Source organism: Nerophis lumbriciformis, linkage group LG03 (assembly GCF_033978685.3).
Source record: "Nerophis lumbriciformis linkage group LG03, RoL_Nlum_v2.1, whole genome shotgun sequence".
Taxonomy (NCBI): Eukaryota; Metazoa; Chordata; class Actinopteri; order Syngnathiformes; family Syngnathidae; genus Nerophis; species Nerophis lumbriciformis.
Window position 1 is genome coordinate 30,819,341 of NC_084550.2, and position 23,198 is coordinate 30,842,538.

The 23,198-nt window shown below is 39.8% G+C and overlaps 1 protein-coding gene across 2 annotated transcripts; it reads left to right on the plus strand.

Annotated features, from left to right (window-relative positions):
• The first annotated feature begins 1,218 nt into the window (after window positions 1–1,218).
• Window positions 1,219–16,696, plus strand: slc25a55a (solute carrier family 25 member 55a). Of its 2 annotated transcripts, XM_061936932.1 has the most exons (10): window positions 1,219–1,322; window positions 1,809–1,869; window positions 1,955–2,080; window positions 6,181–6,236; window positions 8,418–8,508; window positions 12,846–12,964; window positions 14,575–14,770; window positions 14,839–14,993; window positions 15,056–15,131; window positions 15,873–16,696. In XM_061936932.1, the coding sequence occupies exons 2-10, from the start codon at window positions 1,850–1,852 to the stop codon at window positions 16,012–16,014; spliced, it is 981 nt and encodes a 326-aa protein (XP_061792916.1). In that variant the 5' UTR covers window positions 1,219–1,322; window positions 1,809–1,849; the 3' UTR covers window positions 16,015–16,696. The 2 variants fall into 2 exon arrangements, with proteins under 2 accessions (XP_061792916.1, XP_061792933.1); XM_061936949.2 differs by lacking the exons at window positions 1,219–1,322; window positions 1,809–1,869; window positions 1,955–2,080; window positions 6,181–6,236 and adding an exon at window positions 6,270–6,969.
• The last annotated feature ends 6,502 nt before the right edge of the window (window positions 16,697–23,198 follow it).

The window sequence follows — 23,198 nt, forward strand, 5'->3', positions numbered from 1 at the left end:
AAAAGTAGTTTTGCATGCGTCGCGGCCGCGGGGCCAAGTTGGCCTGGCCCCTTGGGGCCTCTGGCCCCCTGGGCCTGGGCCCGGTAGGCCCGTTCATTAATCCACCTATGAGCTTGTCCATGGAAAGTCCTGTATTTGCTGCCTCTTGTTTTTTATTACTTGAATTATTGTCACATCTGTCTTGTTCTGATCTATTCTCACTTCTATCTTGTTCTACACTTTCTTTATTTCTTACTTTAACTGCCTCTGCGTATGTAATATTTCTTTCTACTCTGATTTGCTGTACTTTGTTTCCTAATGACACATCCTCCATACGCTGCTGTGTAATTCCCGCCACAGTTACAACACTTGACCAGTATATTGTCTCCACATTGTCCGTATTCATGCTCTCCTCCACACCTTCCACATCTCAACTTAGCATGGCACACACTGGCTATGTGCCCATAGCGTTGGCACTTGAAACAGCGTACTGGGGGTGGGACGTAAGCTCTAACGTAAAAGCTTAAAAACCCAATCATAATTCTTTGCGGTAGGACTTCCTCGACAAACTGTACTAATACAGATTCGCTCTCCGTCTTTTCTCCATTTCTAAATGCCATCATTCTTGTCATCATCTTGACAGTACCCCCTTTTATTTGTCTTTTCAATTCTTCTAAATTTTCACCCCTTGGGATTCCTGTCACTACTCCTCTTGCCCCCTTTCGTTCCCCCACTTCCATTTTTTCCTTTATTATCTTATTGCACAGTTTTTGCAACCGCATTGCTTTGTTCTTTTGCTCTCCATTTTTGCATTTAATCAAAAGTCGTCCGTCCCTGAGCACCTTCGCTATCTCCACCTCTCCGATGTCCTTCTTTAACCCCTTAACCAGTGTCATCAAACTTATGTCATTCATGTCTTGACCTGATTTAAATGTATATATGATCCTGTAATTATCTTCCATAGTCTTTTTCCTCTTTTCTACTTCTTCATCTTCTTCGTGTACTCTTTTAGCACTCGATTTTCCTTCATGCCCTCCACTCCCCTTCTTTCCTCTCTCCCCTCTAGTCCTATCCACGTCCATACTTTCCTCATAAATCCCGTCACTTTGAGCGACAGGTCGACGGCCCAATGACAACGGCAGCTTAAGGCAGCCAATCAATGCCTAGCATGGAAACTACCGCCGCTCTGATTGGTGGGTTTGTGGCGAAAGGGGCGGTCTTATTCCTTTAAGTATCAATGGAAATTTCCATTATGCTCGATTTGAACAAGAGGACGAAGCAGTTGACGAACTAATCTCAACGCCAACCAACTATCACACAAAAAGATCAACACAGTATTTAAGGTGAGTGTTTTTCACTTACGTGTGCCTTTTAATGACTAACGTAGCGCTTTGAGGTTGTTTTCGTCACGTTTCTATGAGGCTTACCGCCTTCACTCATTCATGCAATGTTAACTAACTACATGTTCTTTGAAATAACTTCCTCCATATTAGTCATTAGTAGCATCGTTGCTGTTATCTTTCTAAGAGAGGTTGGTCATGTCCGTATGTTAATTGTGTTAAAAGTGATCGCTTCTGCACGATGTATTGTTAATGACGCTGCTAATTGCACGAAGGTTTTAACTTTGTTGTAAACTACTAATTCATTTGGCCACCATCAAAAGTAACTTGTGCGACTCATGTCCATTTATGGTGTTCCGGAATGCGACGCCCCCCGGTTGTAACGTAGTGACGTCACTAAATGAATACAAGCCCTCCTGTGTGTCATGTCTACTGAGAAGATCCGTGCAGTGCTGTGACCGAAAGCAACTTTTAACTCTGATCCTCCAGGACTTGTCCACTGCTTCCACATAAATCTACTCCTAATCATCATGTCTCAGCAGCAGATCAGGTATGTATATAGTCTTTAGCTCCAGGGTTTGCAAGGATCTTCTTTTGGAACAGTTGTCCTTCAACAAGGCTTTTGCTCCTCACAGCCTCCCTGCCAAGCTCATTAATGGCGGCATTGCCGGCATTGTGGGGGTGACTTGTGTCTTCCCCATCGACCTGGCAAAGACCAGGTTACAGAACCAGAGGCAAGGTCAGCAGGTCTACAAGAGCATGTGAGTATATGGTTTTTAAATCCTTTTACCATGGCATCACACCCACACAGGGCCCCACTTTTCAATGCAGCCTTAGTCTGGCTAATCCAGTGTGGAAAGAAGGGACCGTGTGATGGGGCACATTCCTGGAATACTTTGAAGTGACTGAGCACTTGCCTGATGTACCGTATTTTCCGCATCATAAGGCGCCCTGGGTTAAAAGCCGCGCCTTCAATGAACGGCATATTTCAAAACTTTGTCCACCTATAAGCCGCCCGGTGTTGTAAGCCGCATCTAACTGCGCTAAAGGAATGTCAAAAAAAACAGTCAGATAGGTCAGTCAAACTTTAATAATATATTAAAAACCAGCGTTCTAACAACTCTGTTCACTCCCAAAATGTACGCAAATGTGCAATCACAAACATAGTAAAATTCAAAATAGTGCAGAGCAATAGCAACATAATGTTGCTCGAACGTTAATGTCACAACACACAAAATAAACATAACGCTCACTTTCTGAAGTTATTCTTCATTCATAAATCCCTCGAATTATTCTCCTTCGTTGTCCGAATTGAAAAGTTGGGCGAATGTGGGATCCAAAATGTCGTCTGGCGCTGTCTCCCTGCCTCCCTGTCTTGGTGAACGTCACGTGTGTTCGCCTTCTGTCATCCACTGTTCCCACGCAGTTAGCAGTCTAGCTTCGAATGCCCTGTTGACACCAATATCTAGCGGCTGGAGGTCTTTTGTCAATCCACCCGGAATGACGGCGAGTATTGAATTAAGCGCGTAAACGTGTCTCTTAATGTGATGTTATGAGCTAGCAAATATAACAACTACACTACCCAGCATGCAACGATAGTGACGAGCATGCGCGGTAGCCCTGAGAAGCGTTGTTGTATGCTGGGAGTTAGAATGTGGTTATGAGCACGCTGTGAGTAAACGTTGAGAACTCAGTTAACACGCCTCGTCTGCATTATTTATAATTAGACAAACAACACACTTAATAGGAGCCATTTTGGGGTCTTTACATAAACACACAAATGGAAATGAAACGTCACATATCCCAGCATGCACCGCGCGCTTCTTCTACGGGGAAAAAAGATGGCGGCTGTTTACCGAAGTTGCGAGACCGAAACTTTATGAAAATGAATCTTAATATTTATCCATATATAAAGCGCACCGGGTTATAAGGCGCACTGTCAGCTTTTGAGAAAATTTGTGGTTTTTAGGTGCGCCTTATAGTGCGGAAAATACGGTAACTATTGTAGCTGATGATGCATCAGAGCAGGGCTGTCACACAGGAGGGCCACTTGGGAATAAAATGTAGGATAGCCTCCTTAAACAATTTGCAGGTGATTTTTTTTTAATGGGTAACTTGCTATGAAATCTAAGTCAACTTGACAAGCAGATATTCATGTATTTACTTTTGATAACTGGAAATCTGGTTGCATGCACAGATAATATTAGTTTAAAATACACGTAGATACACTGTATTGATTACATTTTCAATATGTATTCATTGCCAAATAGTTTTTTAAAATAATCACATTAGAAACAACTATTATTGATAATATTATTCATACTGGTGATTTTATAGATTTTTTTGTATTAAGTGCTGTTTAAACTTCCATCCTTAGTATCGTAAAGCTGGGGTTGCTCTATTGTCATTTATTATTTTAACATTCTGTGATTTTTGTAAATACAATTTAAAAAAATAAATATATATATATATATATGTATATGTATGTGTGTATATATATATATATATATATATATATATATATATATATATATATATATATATATATATATATATATATATATAATCGTATTTTTCGGAGTATGCGTCGCATTGGCCGAAAATGCAAACAGGCTGAATAAGTGTACGTTATGAGGCATAAATAACCAACTGGTATGTTAACGTAACATATTATGGTAAGACTCATTGAAATAACTATAACATATAGAACGTGCTATACGTTTACCAAACAATCTGTCACTCCTAATCGCTAAATCCTCGTTGTCGCTCCTGGTATGCGCCGCTCCCTTTCTTTCTGCTGCTCGATCGCCGTTTTCTGCTGCATATTTCACTACGTCCAGCTTGTAATCTGCAGTATATGATTTCCTTTTCGGTGCCATTTTTGTTCAGTCCTTCTCAGTTTTTATAAGTTACCGTTGATGTGATCCATTTTAATAGCTACGGACGTGTAGCAGTTAGCATCCCATGACCCACAATGCACTTCTGCCATGACCCGCCCCCGCCGAATTCTTATTGGTTGTGTGTGTGTGACGATTGCTGACATTTGCTTCGTCTCTTACGTGAATGAGATAAATAATATTATTTGATATTTTACGCTAATGTGTTAATAATTTCACATATAAGTCGCACCCCCGGCCAAACTATGAAAAAAATGCGATTTATAATCCGAAAAATACGGTACCGTATTTTCCGCACTATAAGGCGCATCTAAAAACCACAATTTTTCTCAAAAGCTGACAGTGCGCCTAATAACCCGGTGCGCTTTATTACGATTCATTTTCATAAAGTTTCGGTCTCGCAACTTCGGTAAACAGCCGCCATCTTTTTTCCCGGTAGAACAGGAAGCGCTTCTTCTTCTACGCAAGCAACCGCCAAGGAAAGCACCCGCCCCCATAGAACAGGAAGCGCTTCACCCGCCCCCATAGAACAGGAAGCGCTTCACCCGCCCCCGGAAGAAGAAGAAAAAACGCGCGGATATCACCGTACGTTTCATTTCCTGTTTACATCTGTAAAGACCACAAAATGGCTCCTACAAAGGACAAGGATCCGGTTCATAAAAAGACGCAATCTCTCCATCCGCACACGGATTACTACCGTATTTCACAGCAACTGAACCGCACTGTGGAACGGGAGCACGTACGGTGAATATTCGCTCCACAGAGAATGAGAAGTCATCCTTCACTGTGGTTCTAGCTTGCCATGCTAACTTCCACCCAGGGTGATATTCAAAAGGAAGACCTTGCCAAAAGAGACCTTTCCAGCCGGCGTCATCATAAAAGCTAACTCGAAGGGATGGATGGATGAAGAAAAGATGAGCGAGTGGTTAAGGGAAGTTTACGCGAAGAGGCCGGGTGGCTTTTTTCACACAGCTCCGAAGGCGAACACACCTTCACTAAGACGGGCAGACAGCCTCGGACGACATACGCCAACATTTGCCAGTGGATCGTAAATGCTTGGGCAGATATTTCGGTCACAACTGTGGTCCGAGCTTTCCGGAAGGCAGGATTCACAGAACAACAGCGACACTGACTCCCGATGACTTCTACGAGACGGAACCGGCCATTTTGGATCCCACGCTTGCGCAACTTTTCAATTCGGACACCGAAGACGAAGAATTCGAAGGATTTACGAATGAAGAATAACTTCAGAAGGTGAGCGCTATGTTTATTTTGTGTGTTGTGACATTAACGTTCGAGCAACATTATGTTACTATTGCTCTACACCATTTTGAATTTTACTATGTTTGTGATTGCACATTTGCGTACATTTTGGGACAGAGTTGTTAGAACGCTGGTTTTCAATATATTATTAAAGTTTGACTGAACTATCTGACTGTTTTTTTGACATTCACTTTAGCGCAGCGTTTTTTTGACATTCACTTTAGCGCAGCGTAGGCGCGGCTTTTAGTCCGGGGCGGCTTATTGGTGGACAAAATTATGAAATATGTAATTCATAGAAGGTGCGGCTAATAATCCGGTGCGCCTTATAGTGCGGAAAATACGGTATATTTATATATTTTTTAAACACATTTTTTAGCCAACAAAACTTGTACAAAGTTGTATGTCAGCAGTCCAGAGGATCTTTTGTTATAATTGATGTACCAGAAAATATATATGAAGAATTGTGTGGAATTGAATTGTCATCCCAAGAATCAACAGAGTGTCCAAAGATTCTAATATTCAGTTTGTTTTTCTGTCAAAATGAAAATAACAAATCTATTTAGGCAAAAAGTATTTCTTTTAGTGACACACCTGGAGTTTGACATGGGTGCCTTAGTCACTAGTTAAAAAGCCACCATCCAGTTGTACTAAACTCAACTTTCAGTGACTCGGTTGTCTTTCTTGCGGTCTTTTTGTTGTAGGATGGACTGCCTTGTCAAGACAGTTCGATCAGACGGCTACTTTGGCATGTACAGAGGTAAGACGTCTACACACACACACACCATGTGATAGCACTAGATAGAACTGGTAAGAAGACATTATTAAGAGAGAACATGACTGGGATAGTGATGTTACAGTGGACACTTCAAAGTCTACACACACACCATGTGATAGCACTAGATAGAACTGGTAAGAAGACATTATTAAGAGAGAACATGACTGGGATAGTGATGTTACAGTGGACACTTCAAAGTCAATCAGTCTAAACAAAGTTAAACTGAAGTCATAAAAAACCTTCAATAACAGACAAGTGATGTTTGACATCATAGAATATTGTTGTCATACATTTATAAAGAAAAGCCAGTCGTTTAAAAAATGAAACTAAAAAGAAAACCACCTTCAGAGCCATAGTGTATCGTAAATGTGTATTTACTCTGCTTGGTTTAACTCTTGCAGACAGACCGTAAGTCTTAATTTCCTGTTTTATGGTCAAAATGGAATAATGTTGAGGCATATTTTATGTTTGACTTTGGAGGATCCACTGTATAAAGAAGGCATTGATGTCAGATAGTTTAGTGTATGATGATCACCAATCTGTCATTTGAGTGGACTTAGTGGTCCATTGAGGTCCTTCATGATGTTGGGTCTCTGCTTGTGTGAGGAATGCTCTGTTTGCATCTGTGTTCTTCATATTACAGACCTGGTCCCCCTGGGATGGTATTGAAGGCTAGCCGATAAGGCGCAGCCGCGCTGGAGGCAAATCATTAATGGTTCTTACTATATTGCTCTATTCCAACTACAGGCAACATATGTTGTTTTGCCATCAAAGTGTCTTCATGTCATCAATGTTCTTTCTGCTCCTTTCCTTCACCACTATGATGTGTCTTTGTAAGCTTTGGTTCAACTTGCAAACTCACTAAGAACCTTTTCCCAGTTTGTCACTGACTCGTCAACTCTGTCTTCTCTCAGGCTGGACTAAAATATATTTCATTAATCAGCATATTGTCTGGACTGTAGAGCCACACCCACTAAACTTTAGAAGAAAACATAGTTTTCTATAAGCTGCAGATTTATACTTTGTGAACTGAGGTATTTACACAGAAATATTCTGTAAATGTTTATTTACGTGTTTCCAAACGGTGGCTGATCAAACAAAACATGAGTCATACGGTGTCTGTAAGACGGCTGATCAAACAAGTCATGCAGCCACTATTTCTACTGAATATGAAGCAAGGACAGCAGTTGTGACTTAAACCTCCCAAGTGCCCCAAATAAACCAATAGCACACTTCAGCCTTCACAATAAGATCCCAGTGCGTTACTTCCTTTCTGACTAAGCTAACAAAATAAGTGTCTTAGAATGTGGTGTGCGGATCGATACCAGATCTTTATGCTCTGATATCCATTCTTGTATCAAAAGTGTCGATATTTTGATACATTATTACAGGGGTGCCCTAACTTTTTCCACCAAGGGCCGCACAGTTAAAGGTCAAAGAATGCGAGGGCCCTTTGAAATGTTGAATTACAAAAATGCTAAAAGCAGATTGTTTCAGGTTTGTGATATAAGTGACTGATTACATTATTATTCATTATTAGTTAGAACATTTCAGCTTAACCTGGTGTCAAAAATGTTTATAGTTGTCATTTTTCAAATTGATTACTTTATAAGTTTGTATTTCATTTTTTGATTAACTAACTCAACGTTTATATTTTAAGTGTTTTTTTTAATTCTGAGCGCTTAATATTTTAGACAAGGGGTGTCAAAACTTGTTTAGTTTAAAAAACAAAACAAAAAAAAACGGAGGTATATTTGTATCCTATCAGTGATACCAGTCTGCTTTTTAAAATAAAATTTGTGATCTTACATGTTTACAGACATAATACTTAAATGTCATTTAATGACACTTTTCAATAACAATTCCTTGTTTCAAAATGACCCTTTGGAGTTTGAATACACTGCAGTTGGAATGTAAAGTTAAAGTGTAAGAAAGAAAGAAAGAAGCATGATGTCCAGCCCTGATCACTAACTTCTTTTATTCTGCTGTCTTTCACCATGTTGGTTGTTCATCTTTGCATCCATGTCTGTCTCCTCTACTCTTATCTTTCTACTCAATGTTGATTCTCTTCACATAGGACATATTAGTGCAGTAATGATAATGGTGGGCAAGGTTTGTTTTGTTGGAACGCCCAAATGATTCTCTCCCTTTGTCCTTCCTCAGGCGCCGCTGTCAACCTGACACTGGTGACTCCCGAGAAGGCCATTAAGTTGGCTGCAAATGACTTCTTTCGACAACACTTTGCAAAAAAGGGGTAAGATTCTTCAGGCGTCCGCTGTAGCTGTCCTACATAGGACCTAGTCCAAGGACATGGTGCCATTTGCTGGTTGTAGTCCACATGTATGTCTTTTCCAACTCTAAATCTCATCAAACGCATACAGGACTACCGCTTTTTTCAGAAAATCCTTTCATATCACAAATGTGGACAGTGTGCCTCCTTTGTCCCACACGCCATCAAGACTCCTTTGTCCCACACGCCATCAAGACTCCTTTGTCCTACACGCCATCAGACTGTACAACTCCTCTCTGGGGGGGTTACTAGGATAGCAGCGGATGCAAAACAATAATAATACTGAAATAAACTGCAACAAAAAAACCGTGCAATACATTTTCCTAACATGGTCACTACTGCCTAGTTTCGCTTGTTATATTCCTATTTTTATTTCCATTTATACCCTCATTTACTTTTTAAATTCAATCTCAATTCTGTACCCTGCTGCTGGAATGTAAATGTTCCTAAAAGAATGAAAGTACTATCTATCTTATAACTCTGATGCATGTATTTAATCTGCTTGTGCTTAGCCACCTCTAAGCAATGTTATTTGCTACACGGTGGAATGATAAGTGTGACCAGTAGATGGCAGTCACACAAGAGATACCTGTGGACTGCAGGTTGACGCCTGTTCAATAAATGAAGCGAGCAAGTACCTGCAAGGTGTTTCATTGAGAATATAGAACATCACAAACTCTCAACATGTTTTTGTAGGACTTTAGTAAGGTACGAAGACGCACCGCTGGATGGATTGTGAGAGCATTACGACTACCAAAGTCAGACGTACTGTGCTTCAACATACGGTATTATTATGGTGTGTATAAGGACCCAAAATTACTCCTATTAGGAGACATATTGTCTGGTGTTTTTGTTTGGAAATATTATGAAAAAACAACTTTTCTTAGCTATTAGTACCTGCTGATGTGTAAGACATAAGTCCCCAGAGTTATGAGACATACGGTAAGTCCCCAGATTGTGCACAAATTGTAGTCAATAAGCTGCTCATCCTCTTGTTGTGAGGCATTCATTGCCTTTTCTAATCAATGCTGGCGTACACTTCTAACATGCACACTCTATGGAAGTGCTAAAAACTAGTGCTACAACAAAGATGACGGGGAGAAGACACTGTCAAAGTGGGGGCACGTAGATAAGACCGCCTACAAAACGGCACTTCCCGAAGAGACTGTCAGAAAGTGACTTGAAGATGGTGTGTAAGAACAACATCTATGCATGACATGTTGTGTAGACCACAAGGATGTGAAGAAACAACATCATGAAAAAGGGACGGCGTGGCGCAGTAAAAGAGTGGCCGTGCGCAACCCGAGGGTCCCTTGTTCAATCCCCACCTAGTACCAACCTCGTCATGTCCCTTGTGTCCTGAGCAAGACACTTCACCCTTGCTCCTGATGGCTGCTGGTTAGCACCTTGCATGGTAGCTCCCTCCATCAGGGTGAATGTGGAAGTAGTGTCAAAGCGCTTTGAGTACCTTGAAGGTAGAAAAGCGCTATACAAGTATAACCAATTTATCATTTATTTATTTATGACACCTTTTAATGTTAAATAGACCCAATCATCCTTTTTTCTATGCAATATGAATAGATATTAAGAAACTGTGTTGACTGCTAGCCTCTTAGTTAGCTAACCATCCAGCTAGCTTACTTGTTTGCTCTTTGAGCCACAACCTTGTTAGTAATCATATGTGGATGATGGCAATCCCACAGCCTTGTTAATCATATGTGGATGATGACAATCCCACAACCTTGTTAGTAATCATGTGGATGATGACAATCCAACAACCTTGTTAGTAATCAAATGTGGATGATGACAATCCCACAACCTTGTTGATGACATCCCACAACCTTGTTAGTAATCATATGTGGATGACATCCCACAACCTTGTTAGTAATCATGTGGACGATGACAATCCCACAACCTTGTTAGTAATCATATGTGGATGATGACAATCCCACAACCTTGTTAATCATATGTGGACAATGACAATCCCACAACCTTGTTAGTAATCATATGTGGATGATGACAATCCGACAGCTTTGTTAGTAGTCATATGTGGACGATGACAATCCCACAACCTTGTTAGTAATCATATGTGGATGATGACAATCCCACAACCTTGTTGATGACATCCCACAACCTTGTTAGTAATCATATGTGGATGACATCCCACAACCTTGTTAGTAATCATGTGGACGATGACAATCCCACAACCTTGTTAGTAATCATGTGGATGATGACAATCCCACAAACTTGTTAGTAATCCTATGTGGATGATGACAATCCCACAACCTTGTTAATCATATGTGGACAATGACAATCCCACAACCTTGTTAGTAATCATATGTGGATGATGACAATCCGACAGCTTTGTTAGTAGTCATATGTGGACGATGACAATCCCACAACCTTGTTAGTAATCATATGTGGATGATGACAATCCCACAACCTTGTTAGTAATCATATGTGGATGATGACATCCCACAACCTTGTTAGTAATATGTGGATGATGACAATCCCACAACCTTGTTAGTAATCATATGTGGATGATGACATCCCACAACCTTGTTAGTAATCATATGTGGATGATGACATCCCACAACCTTGTTAGTAATCATATGTGGATGATGACATCCCACAACCTTGTTAGTAATCATATGTGGATGATGACAATCCCACAACCTTGTTGAAGACATCCCACAACCTTGTTAGTAATCATATGTGGATTACATCCCACAACCTTGTTAGTAATCATATGTGGATGATGACATCCCACAACCTTGTTAGTAATCATATGTGGATGATGACATCCCACAACCTTGTTAGTAATCATATGTGGATGATGACAATCCCACAACCTTGTTAGTAATCATATGTGGATGATGACATCCCACAACCTTGTTAGTAATCATATGTGGATGATGACATTCCACAACCTTGTTAGTAATCATATGTGCATGATGACATCCCACAACCTTGTTAGTAATCATATGTGGATGATGACAATCCCACAACCTTGTTGATGACATCCCACAACCTTGTTAGTAATCATATGTGGATGACATCCCACAACCTTGTTAGTAATCATATGTGGATGATGACATCCCACAACCTTGTTAGTAATCATATGTGGATGATGACATCCCACAACCTTGTTAGTAATCATATGTGGATGATGACAATCCCACAACCTTGTTAGTAATCATATGTGGATGATGACATCCCACAACCTTGTTAGTAATCATATGTGGATGATGACATCCCACAACCTTGTTAGTAATCATATGTGGATGATGACAATCCCACAACCTTGTTAGTAATCATATGTGGATGATGACAATCCCACAACCTTGTTAGTAATCATATGTGGATGATGACAATCCCACAGCCTTGTTAGTAATCATATGTGGATGATGACAATCCCACAGCCTTCTTAGTAATCATATGTGGATGATGACAATCCCACAACCTTGTTAGTAATCATATGTGGATGATGACAATCCCACAGCCTTCTTAGTAATCATATGTGGATGATGACAATCCCAACACATATTTGGTAGTAGGCAGCCAGAAGGTCTAGTTTCATGTCAAGAGAGGTCACAACACAGGAAGTAGATGAGCTGAGGGGGCGGGGCTACAGGGGAGAGTTAGCAAATAAGAAGTCAGTCACTTGCATTACATGAGTGTCAAAGGTCGGGAGGTGAGAAGAATTCCAATGTCAAGTCACAATTGCAGCAAATGCAGTCTTCTTTTTCAACATTCTTTCAGAGTTTGTGTGGCAGTACTTTGTGTTGATAGAAATGTTTGTGTGGCAGTACTTTGTGTTGATAGAAATGTTTGTGTGGCAGTACTTTGTGTTGATAGAAATGTTTGTGTGGCAGTACTTTGTGTTGATAGAAATGTTCCTGTTTTTTCTGAAAAGGCTCACATGCTAGTTGTCAATGTAATCAAGTGAAGTGTGTTGAGTACAAATGTATGTGTCAGTGGATGTACTTACTAACTCTATGATGTTGTCAGTGGATGTACTTACTAACTCTATGATGTTGTCAGTGGATGTACTTACTAACTCTATGATGTTGTCAGTGGATGTACTTACTAACTATGATGTTGTCAGTGGATGTACTTACTAACTCTATGATGTTGTCAGTGGATGTACTTACTAACTCTATGATGTTGTCAGTGGATGTACTTACTAACTGTATGATGTTGTCAGTGGATGTACTTACTAACTCTATGATGTTGTCAGTGGATGTACTTACTAACTCTATGATGTTGTGGATGTACTTACTAACTCTATGATGTTGCAGCCAGGGCTTGACTGTCTTCAAAGAGATGCTAGCTGGTTGTGGTGCAGGCATGTGTCAGGTCATCGTCACCACACCCATGGAGATGCTGAAGATCCAGTTGCAGGATGCTGGCAGACTGGGTGAGAAGACTTAACAATGATGGAAACTATGTTAGAAAAGTATGATCACACCTGTATACTGTTTGAAAAGTATGATCACACCTGTATTAATCATTACCTTGTCATCTACCATAATGCTAACCCTAGTCAGTGTTGCACCATTATGCCTAAAATAATTCTCACCATTATTGTGATTCAATTTGAAATCACGATTAATAACACAAATAACCATTCATTTGAAAACAGTATTTTTGCACCACTGATACACAACTTTAAATAATAAAGGATATACATTCGTAATGAATACACAAGTAAAATAATGTTAGTAATAGCAATAAAGTTAATAGCAATTTTTTGAAACCTTTATTTTGTAAAAGCCGTCAGACCAGAGCGTCGCACAACACTGTTATTGTGGAGAGAGGAAGTGTGTGGCTGTTGTGGAGACTACTTGTCATACACAACAGATGACATGTGTATGATTGTTTGTACATTGATGTTACATCCATGATGTCGTTCATAGCAACACAACAGATCACATGTGTTGTGTGTGTATGATTGTTTGTACATTGATGTTGCATCCATGATGTTGTTCACAACAACAGATGACATGTGTTGTGTGTGTGATTGTGTGTACGGTACATTGATGTTACATCCATGATGTCGTTCACAACAACACAACAGATGACATGTGTTGTGTGTGTATGATTGTTTGTACATTGATGTTGCATCCATGATGTCGTTCACAACAACACAACAGATGACATGTGTTGTGTGTGTGTGATTGTGTGTACATTGATGTTACATCCATGATGTCGTTCACAACAGATGACATGTGTTGTGTGTATGATTGTTTGTACATTGATGTTGCATCCATGATGTCATTCACAACAACACAACAGGTGACATGTGTTGTGTGTGTGTGATTGTGTGTACATTGATGTTACATCCATGATGTCGTTCACAACAACACAACAGATGACATGTGTTGTGTGTGTATGATTGTTTGTACATTGATGTTGCATCCATGATGTCGTTCACAACAACACAACAGATGACATGTGTTGTGTGTGTATGATTGTTTGTACATTGATGTTGCATCCATGATGTCGTTCACCACAACACAACAGATGACGTGTTGTGTGTGTATGATTGTTTGTACATTGATGTTACATCCATGATGTCGTTCACAACAACACAACAGATGACGTGTGTGTGTGATTGTGTGTACATTGATGTTACATCCATGATGTCGTTCACAACAACACAACAGATGACATGTGTTGTGTGTGTGTGTGTGATTGTGTGTACATTGATGTTACATCCATGATGTCGTTCACAACAACACAACAGATGACATGTGTTGTGTGTGTGTGTGTGTGATTGTGTGTACATTGATGTTACATCCATGATGTCGTTCACAACAACACAACAGATGACATGTGTTGTGTGTGTGTGTGTGTGATTGTGTGTACATTGATGTTACATCCATGATGTCGTTTACAACAGATAAGATGTAATTTTATGTTACAAAAAGTTGTAATGATAATGTGATGAATTGTGCGATCTACACCAGCAGAGTTTTTCTTGCCCAGCATGCATGTTGAAAGTGTGTTGTGTTGTTCTCTCCTCAGCGGCCCAACAACAAAAGCCCGTAATGGCATCTCCCACCAAGCTGGTGGCCCCCACCACTCTGCTCAGCCGGTCCTACAACTCCTGCACCGCAGCCACGCCTCCGCGGGCCGTGTCGGCCACGCAGATAGCCAAGGAGCTCCTCCAGACTCAGGGTATCCAGGGCCTCTACAAAGGCCTGGGGGCAACACTGATGAGGTACCTACTTGTCCCCCCACCAAACATCTACCCCGTCTTCACATCTAAAGCATGCTCCTTCTTCTCAGGGACGTCCCCTTCTCCGTGGTCTACTTCCCCTTGTTTGCTAACCTCAACAAACTGGGCCAACCAGGTCCACAGGAGTCCTCACCCTTCTACTGGGCCTTCCTCTCAGGCTGTGTGGCAGGTTCTGCTGCTGCCGTGGCTGTCAACCCCTGTGATGGTGAGTCTCAGGTCTGACACCAAGTGCTGAGTCCTCATCCTCCTAATACTCTCTGCTTCCAGTGGTGAAGACCAGACTGCAGTCGCTGACCAAGGGCTCCACCGAGGAGACTTACAGCGGAGTAGTTGACTGTGTGAGGTGAGACACCCGTACCTCAACATCACCTGGTAGTCCGAGTAGAGAACCTCTTGATGATCTAGTCATGCTTTGTGTCCACAGTCAAATCCTACCTGGTAGTCCGAGTAGAGAACCTCTTGATGATCTAGTCATACTTTGTGTCCACAGTCAAATCCTACCTGGTAGTTTGAGTAGAGAACCTCTTGATGATCTAGTCATGCTTTGTGTCCACAGTCAAATCCTACCTGGTAGTCCGAGTAGAGAACCTCTTGATGATCTAGTGATACTTTGTGTCCACAGTCAAATCCTACCTGGTAGTTGAAGTAGAGAACCTCTTGAGGATCTAGTCATACTTTGTGTCCACAGTCAAATCCTACCTGGTAGCCCGAGTAGAGAACCTCTTGATGATCTAGTCATGCTTTGTGTCCACAGTCAAATCCTACCTGGTAGTCCGAGTAGAGAACCTCTTGATGATCTAGTCATACTTTGTGTCCACAGTCAAATCCTACCTGGTAGTCCAAGTAGAGAACCTCTTGATGATCTAGTCATACTTTGTGTCCACAGTCAAATCCTACCTGGTAGTCCAAGTAGAGAACCTCTTGATGATCTAGTCATACTTTGTGTCCACAGTCAAATCCTACCTGGTAGTCCAAGTAGAGAACCTCTTGATGATCTAGTCATACTTTGTGTCCACAGTCAAATCCTACCTGGTAGTTGAAGTAGAGAACCTCTTGATGATCTAGTCATGCTTTGTGTCCACAGTCAAATCCTGCGCAAGGAGGGGGCGTCGGCCTTCCTGAAGGGTGCTGCCTGCCGGGCCCTGGTCATCGCCCCGCTCTTTGGAATCGCCCAGGTCATGTACTTGGTGGGTGTTGGAGAATACATCCTGGACAAGTGTCCATGAGACCAAGTCCTCCTGAAAGCCCAGAAGAGAGCAGCAAGTGGCAGCTTCCTGCTTTCAGTTGACCTCCCAGAAGAAGGAAGACTATGGTGACTGAAGTCAGGTGGCCATGGTCCACACTTGCACTGGAAACCTGTGGCAGCCTTCCTGGCTCCACTGACACTCTTAGTCCTCTTTGCTCCTCTGATGAAGACCAAGGAACTAGGAGCCACCAGAAGTTATTTCCTGTCAGAATATTCCACTTGTGTAGTTTGTGTTGTCATGTTACAGTGAAGATCTCCTTACATCATCAAAGTTTGCGTGAGACATCAATGTTTGCGTGAGACATCAATGTTTGCGTAAGATATCAATGTTTACATGAGACCATGCTGCTGCCAAATCAATCGTGAATCCTCAAAGATGCAGCCATGCACGTTGTGTGTTACATTGTGTCTTTATCAATGTTACATTGTGTCTTTATCAATGTTACATTGTGTCTTTATCAGTGTGTGTTACATTGTGTCATTACATTACGTATTTTGGAATGTGTTCCATTGTCTTTATGAATGTGTCCGCATCATCAGGTCCATTTCTTATGCACATTGTCATCAAAGTCCTGTCATCCAGGAGCAATGCCTTGGTGAAATATGACTGAAACTATTTTTGTACTGTTTATGAAGGTATACATTAAACATGCAATACACTTCTCTCTGTGCTAGTGAATTTATTGGATACCAATTACAGTGCTACTTAAATTCCTGTATCAAAATGGTTGTTCTGGACAATCACTCGCGCATAAAATGTGTTTCTACAACTAATATATAAGTATACATATATATAAACATGTATACATATGTGTGTATATATTAGGACTGCGAATCTTTGAGTGTCCCACGATTCGATTCAATATCGATTCTTGGGGTCACGATTCGATTCACAATCGATTTTTTTTTTTCCGATTTAACACGATTCTCAATTCAAAAAGGATATTTTCCCGATTGGAAAGGATTGTCTATTCATTCAATACAAAGGATTTCAGCAGGATCTACCCCAGTCTGCTGACATGCAAGCAGAGTAAAAAGCTTTTATAATTGTAAAGGACAATGTTTTATCAACTGATTGCAATAATGTACATTTGTTTTAACTATTAAATGAAGCAAAAATATGACTTATTTTATCTTTGTGAAAATATTGGACACAGTGTGTTGTCAAGCTTATGAGATGTGATGCAAGTGTAAGCCACTGTGACACTATTGTTCTTTTTTTATAAATGTTAATGATAATGTCAATGAGGGATTTTTAATCACTGCTATGTTGAAATTGTAACTATTATTGATACTGTTGTTGATAATATTCATTTTTGTTTCACTACTTTTGGTTTGTTGTGTGTGGTGTTTGTGTCTCCTCTCAATTGCTCTGTTTATTGCACTTCTGAGTGTTGCTGGCTCGGCTTTGCTTTTGGAATTGGATTGCATTGTTATGGTATTGCTGTGTATTGTTTTTTGGATTGGTTAATAAAAAAAAAAAAAGGATTTAAAAAAAATGAGAATTGATTCTGAATCGCACAACCTGAGAATCGCGATTCGAATATGAATCGATTTTTTCCCACACCCCTAGTATATACAGGTAAAAGCCAGTAAATTAGAATATTTTGAAAAACTTGATTTATTTCAGTAATTGCATTCAAAAGGTGTAACTTGTACATTATATTTATTCATTGCACACAGACTGATGCATTCAAATGTTTATTTCATTTAATTTTGATGATTTGAAGTGGCAACAAATGAAAATCCAAACTTCCGTGTGTCACAAAATAAGAATATTACTTAAGGCTAATACAAAAAAGGGATTTTTAGAAATGTTGGCCAACTGAAAAGTATGAAAATGAAAAATATGAGCATGTACAATACTCAATACTTGGTTGGAGCTCCTTTTGCCTCAATTACTGCGTTAATGCGGCGTGGCATGGAGTCGATGAGTTTCTGGCACTGCTCAGGTGTTATGAGAGCCCATGTTGCTCTGATAGTGGCCTTCAACTCTTCTGCGTTTTTGGGTCTGGCATTCTGCATCTTCCTTTTCACAATACCCCACAGATTTTCTATGGGGCTAAGGTCAGGGGAGTTGGTGGGCCAATTTAGAACAGAAATACCATGGTCCGTAAACCAGGCACGGGTAGATTTTGCGCTGTGTGCAGGCGCCAAGTCCTGTTGGAACTTGAAATCTCCATCTCCATAGAGCAGGTCAGCAGCAGGAAGCATGAAGTGCTCTAAAACTTGCTGGTAGACGGCTGCGTTGACCCTGGATCTCAGGAAACAGAGTGGACCGACACCAGCAGATGACATGGCACCCCAAACCATCACTGATGGTGGAAACTTTACACTAGACTTCAGGCAACGTGGATCCTGTGCCTCTTCTGTCTTCCTCCAGACTCTGGGACCTCGATTTCCAAAGGAAATGCAAAATTTGCATGGTTGGGTGATGGTTTGGGGTGCCATGTCATCTGCTGGTGTCGGTCCACTCTGTTTCCTGAGATCCAGGGTCAACGCAGCCGTCTACCAGCAAGTTTTAGAGCACTTCATGCTTCCTGCTGCTGACCTGCTCTATGGAGATGGAGATTTCAAGTTCCAACAGGACTTGGCGCCTGCACACAGCGCAAAATCTACCCGTGCCTGGTTTACGGACCATGGTATTTCTGTTCTAAATTGGCCCGCCAACTCCCCTGACCTTAGCCCCATAGAAAATCTGTGGGGTATTGTGAAAAGGAAGATGCAGAATGCCAGACCCAAAAACGCAGAAGAGTTGAAGGCCACTATCAGAGCAACCTGGGCTCTCATAACACCTGAGCAGTGCCAGAAACTCATCGACTCCATGCCACGCCGCATTAACGCAGTAATTGAGGCAAAAGGAGCTCCAACCAAGTATTGAGTATTGTACATGCTCATATTTTTCATTTTCATACTTTTCAGTTGGCCAACATTTCTAAAAATCCCTTTTTTGTATTAGCCTTACACAATATTCTAATGTTGTGACACACGGAATTTTGGATTTTCATTTGTTGCCACTTCAAATCATCAAAATTAAATGAAATAAACATTTGAATGCATCAGTCTGTGTGCAATGAATAAATATAATGTACAAGTTACACCTTTTGAATGCAATTACTGAAATAAATCAAGTTTTTCAAAATATTCTAATTTACTGGCTTTTACCTGTATGTATTCATGTATATATGTTCTGTCCAGCCACTCAGACAAATCATATTGTTGTCAATGATCATATCTGTGTAACGTAGTTAAAAATGCACTTTATTAATATTTCGGAATGGTTTTATTTGGTTATTGAAGTATTGTCCATCCATCCATTTCCTACCGCTTGTCCCTTTTGGGATCGCGGGGGGTGCTGGAGTATTGTGTTTATGTAAATTTGATCTCAAAAGAGTTCCTTCTTTTTTTGTTGACTCCTCCCCTTCCTCCCCACTTCCTGCTTGCGATGCTGAGTTGAGTTGTGTCCAAATTGGTGTCCTTTTCCAACAAAAACAAACGGTTTATTTTTGTCATTCTTGCCGCATATTGATTACTTTTTAGGTACCTTTTAGATATGAAGTCTTTTTGTGTTATTGTAACCGTTTTGTTTGAGTGACAGTGTTTGCCGTCATTTGTTTGAAGCAGTCCCCTTTGAAGTCACATGACCACTACTTCCTGTTGGGCGAAAGTATGTTTTCTATCTTTCATGTCACGTGACCACTACTTCCTGTTTGTCAAAAGTACGTTTTCTATCTTTTATGTCACGTGACCACTACTTCTTGTTGGTCAAAAGTACGTTTTCTATCTTTCATGTCACGTGACCACTACTTCCTGTTGGTAGAAAGTGTGCAGGAAGCAGAGGGTACAAGGAGACACAGAGAAGGAAGTGACGTCATGATCAGGTACGTGTAATACTGTGAATGTGCTTTTATTGAACTCCTTCCCCACGCACTTCTTTATTTTGGCCGCTAGTCGGCAGTGTTGACTCATAGCATCTTATATAGAGTCACTGCTGTATAATGATAGTATAATTATAATATATAATGATAGTATAATTATAATGTATAATGATAGTATAATAATAAACATAATATATCATGTATAATGATAGTATAATTATAATGTATAATGATAGTATAATAATAAATATAATATATACTGTATAATGATAGTATAATTATAATGTATAATGATTGTATAATAATAAATATAATGTATAATGATAGTATAATTATAATATATAATAGTGTGTATTTCTTCACTTGATGCTAAGGAAACAGAGTAGTATAAGAGTCACACACAAGGAGTTGTAAAGAAGTCCATTGTCTACAAACTCATCACAAGTCCAGACCCGTTACATCTGCTTATTAGATGTTTGGATCTCACAGCTGTGGCTGTAGGCAACCCACTGATATGAAGTCCACAGGATGGCAGTAAGGCGAACAACACTCGAAAAGCGTTTTTTTTCTTTTTCTCCTCAGCTTATAAACATAGAACTTATTTTATATCACTTTATCATGCTATACATATCGACTCTTATTATAGTTATTAATCTATCCATCCATCCATTTTCTAGGTTATATATATATATATATATATATACACATCATGGGGTCCCTTATAAAAGCGCTATTTATATATATAAATATATTAGTGATGGGTCCGGCAACACCGATGCATCGGCGCGTGCGTCGAGCTCATAGAGCGAAACCCTGTGTCGGTGCGCGTACCGCTTTTAGAAAGTCACGTGACCGATCATGAGCTGTTTTGGTCACGTGACCGATACGCGAACTGTGTCGCACTGACGCCTCCTCTGTGCCCTGTGAAAGGGTCTTTTCTACAGCCGGAGAAATAATAACTAAGAAGAGAAAGCGTCTAAAATTGAATACGTTGGAAAAACTGTTTAAAAAAAAAAAAAAAAATGTGTAAAAAAAAAATAATTTCCAGGTCCACAAGCATCCTCATTCACAACACGTTCTCTTAGATTTCCATGTTATGATACATGTTCACATTATTTATTGACTGTATCTAAAAAAGACAAAAAATATATTTTTATTTAAATGAAGTTATGAAATAATCCTAAATGAAATACAATGACTTGGTTTATATTATTGTATATACTAGGTCAGTGGTTCTCAACCTTTTTTCAGCAATGTACCCCCTGTGAATTGTTTTTAATTCAAGTACCCCCTAATCAGAGCAAAGCATTTTTGGTTGAAAAAAAAAAGATAAAGAAGTAAAATACAGCACTATGTCATCAGTTTCTGATTTATTAAATTGTATAACAGTGCAAAATATTGCTCATTTGTAGTGGTCTTTCTTGAACTATTTGGAAAAAAAGATATAAAAATAACTAAAAACTTGTTGAAAAATAAACAAGTGATTCAATTATAAATACAGATTTCTACACATAGAAGTAATCATCAACTTAAAGTGCCCTCTTTGGGGATTGTATTAGAGCTCCATCTGGATTCATGAACTTAATTCTAAACATTTATTCACACAAAAAAAAATCTTTAACATCAATATTTATGGAACATGTCCACAAACAATATAGCTGTCAACACTGAATATTGCATTGTTGCATTTCTTTTCACAGTTCTTTTTGACAGACATTTTAGTGACAAACCTGAGCTTGTGCTTCACTGAGTTTATGAACTTACATTCATATTTTGTTTAAGTATTATTCAATAAATATATTTATAAATGATTTTTGAATTGTTGCTATTTTTAGAATATTTAAAAAAAATCTCATGTACCCCTTGGCATACCTTCAAGTACCCCCAGGGGTACACGTACCCCCATTTGAGAACCACTGTACTAGGTCATAAAATCAGTGTCAGTTGAGTCGGTCCATAGGTTGCCTGTAGGGATTTTTAATGTCCAGCAGATGTCAGTATTTAGTGACACAGTATCGACACAGTATCAATACAGTTTTGCAATGTGTTGAAACGCTTCATGACGCCTCATCAACCCATCACTAAAATATATATGTATATCATCAATACCCCCGTATTATCTGGCGTACACATTAGTTTAATGTCATACCTCTCTCTTTGTCTCTTTTTACTGTCTCTCTAATTGGTGTTGTCTTTTAACAGTCATTCCTCCTTCGTAATTTGATGCTATCGCTAATCCTAGCACAGTTCATGACGTCTCGTCCTTGTAAGTTTACTGGACAGACTGCTGATCTTGCAGAAATTTAGTTTCCACTTAGTTTCATTCTCAAGGTGTAATTCTACATGCTCCAGTGTCACACAGAAATGTGATTTCTTTGTGTTACGTTCCCAGTTGTCTCAGAGTCTAGGGATCGTAGGGGAACACAACATAAAGTTTATAAACCAAATGAGTTGTAAATTAAAGACACAGAAGCCAAGAATTGAAAACAAAAACTAGTGTTATTGAAAAGTAACCATAGGGGGGGTTACAACAAGACACTCTAGCCTAGCTTGGGAATACAGGTGCTGTCAAAGAAATGAACAAAACATACCAAAAGACACCTCTGAAAAAGTAAGGTAAGCTTACTAACTAAAGCTATTTAATTGGCTTAAACCAAAAACCTACCTACCTACTCTAGCCAAAGAGGGGGTCCAAAACATACAAGGGTGACAGCCACCACTAAGCCTGGTGTCTCTAAACACAAACAAATCCTACGTGTGTAGTGTATAGAGGTCTCTGTCTAACCTTTCCCAACACTAGGCTGCAGATACTTACTAAAGTTGAAAGGTCAAGAAAAATGAAGACAAAAAAAAACAGGTGGCACAAGTTTAGCAAAAAGCTTAACAAAAATGATTACAAAACAAAATAGTGCCAAAGACAAAGTAGCGTCTCTCAAAGCTCCACACAGCATGTCAGAAAAAGAATCCAGTGGTGAGCAGGTGGTTTTAAACAGGCTGGGAGGATGAATGGTGGACTGGGATTGGCTGGCTGATCAACAGGTGAAATGAGCAGCAGCTGGGAACAGGAACCGGTTGATTGGCAGCAGAGGCAGTGATTGAGTGTGACCTGTACAAACAATAGAATAAGAAACACAAAACAAACAAACCACCACTACGTGGAACGTAACACTTTGTCATTTATTTCAATTATTATTTCTGGTTTACTTGCTGTCTGTTTACTTAAGTTCTCATAACTTAGTATATCCTTATGATCACTCTGATCATTTTCTTTGTCTTTTGGTGTGGT

Bases quoted from the DNA above. Each gene is read 5' to 3' on its own strand.
- slc25a55a (XM_061936932.1), top strand. From the start codon at position 1,850: ATGTCTCAGCAGCAGATCAG. The intron at 8,509-12,845 runs GTAAGATTCTTC...ATGATGTTGCAG, and splicing joins CAACACTTTGCAAAAAAGGG to CCAGGGCTTGACTGTCTTCA. The intron at 15,132-15,872 runs GTGAGACACCCG...TTGTGTCCACAG, and splicing joins GGAGTAGTTGACTGTGTGAG to TCAAATCCTGCGCAAGGAGG.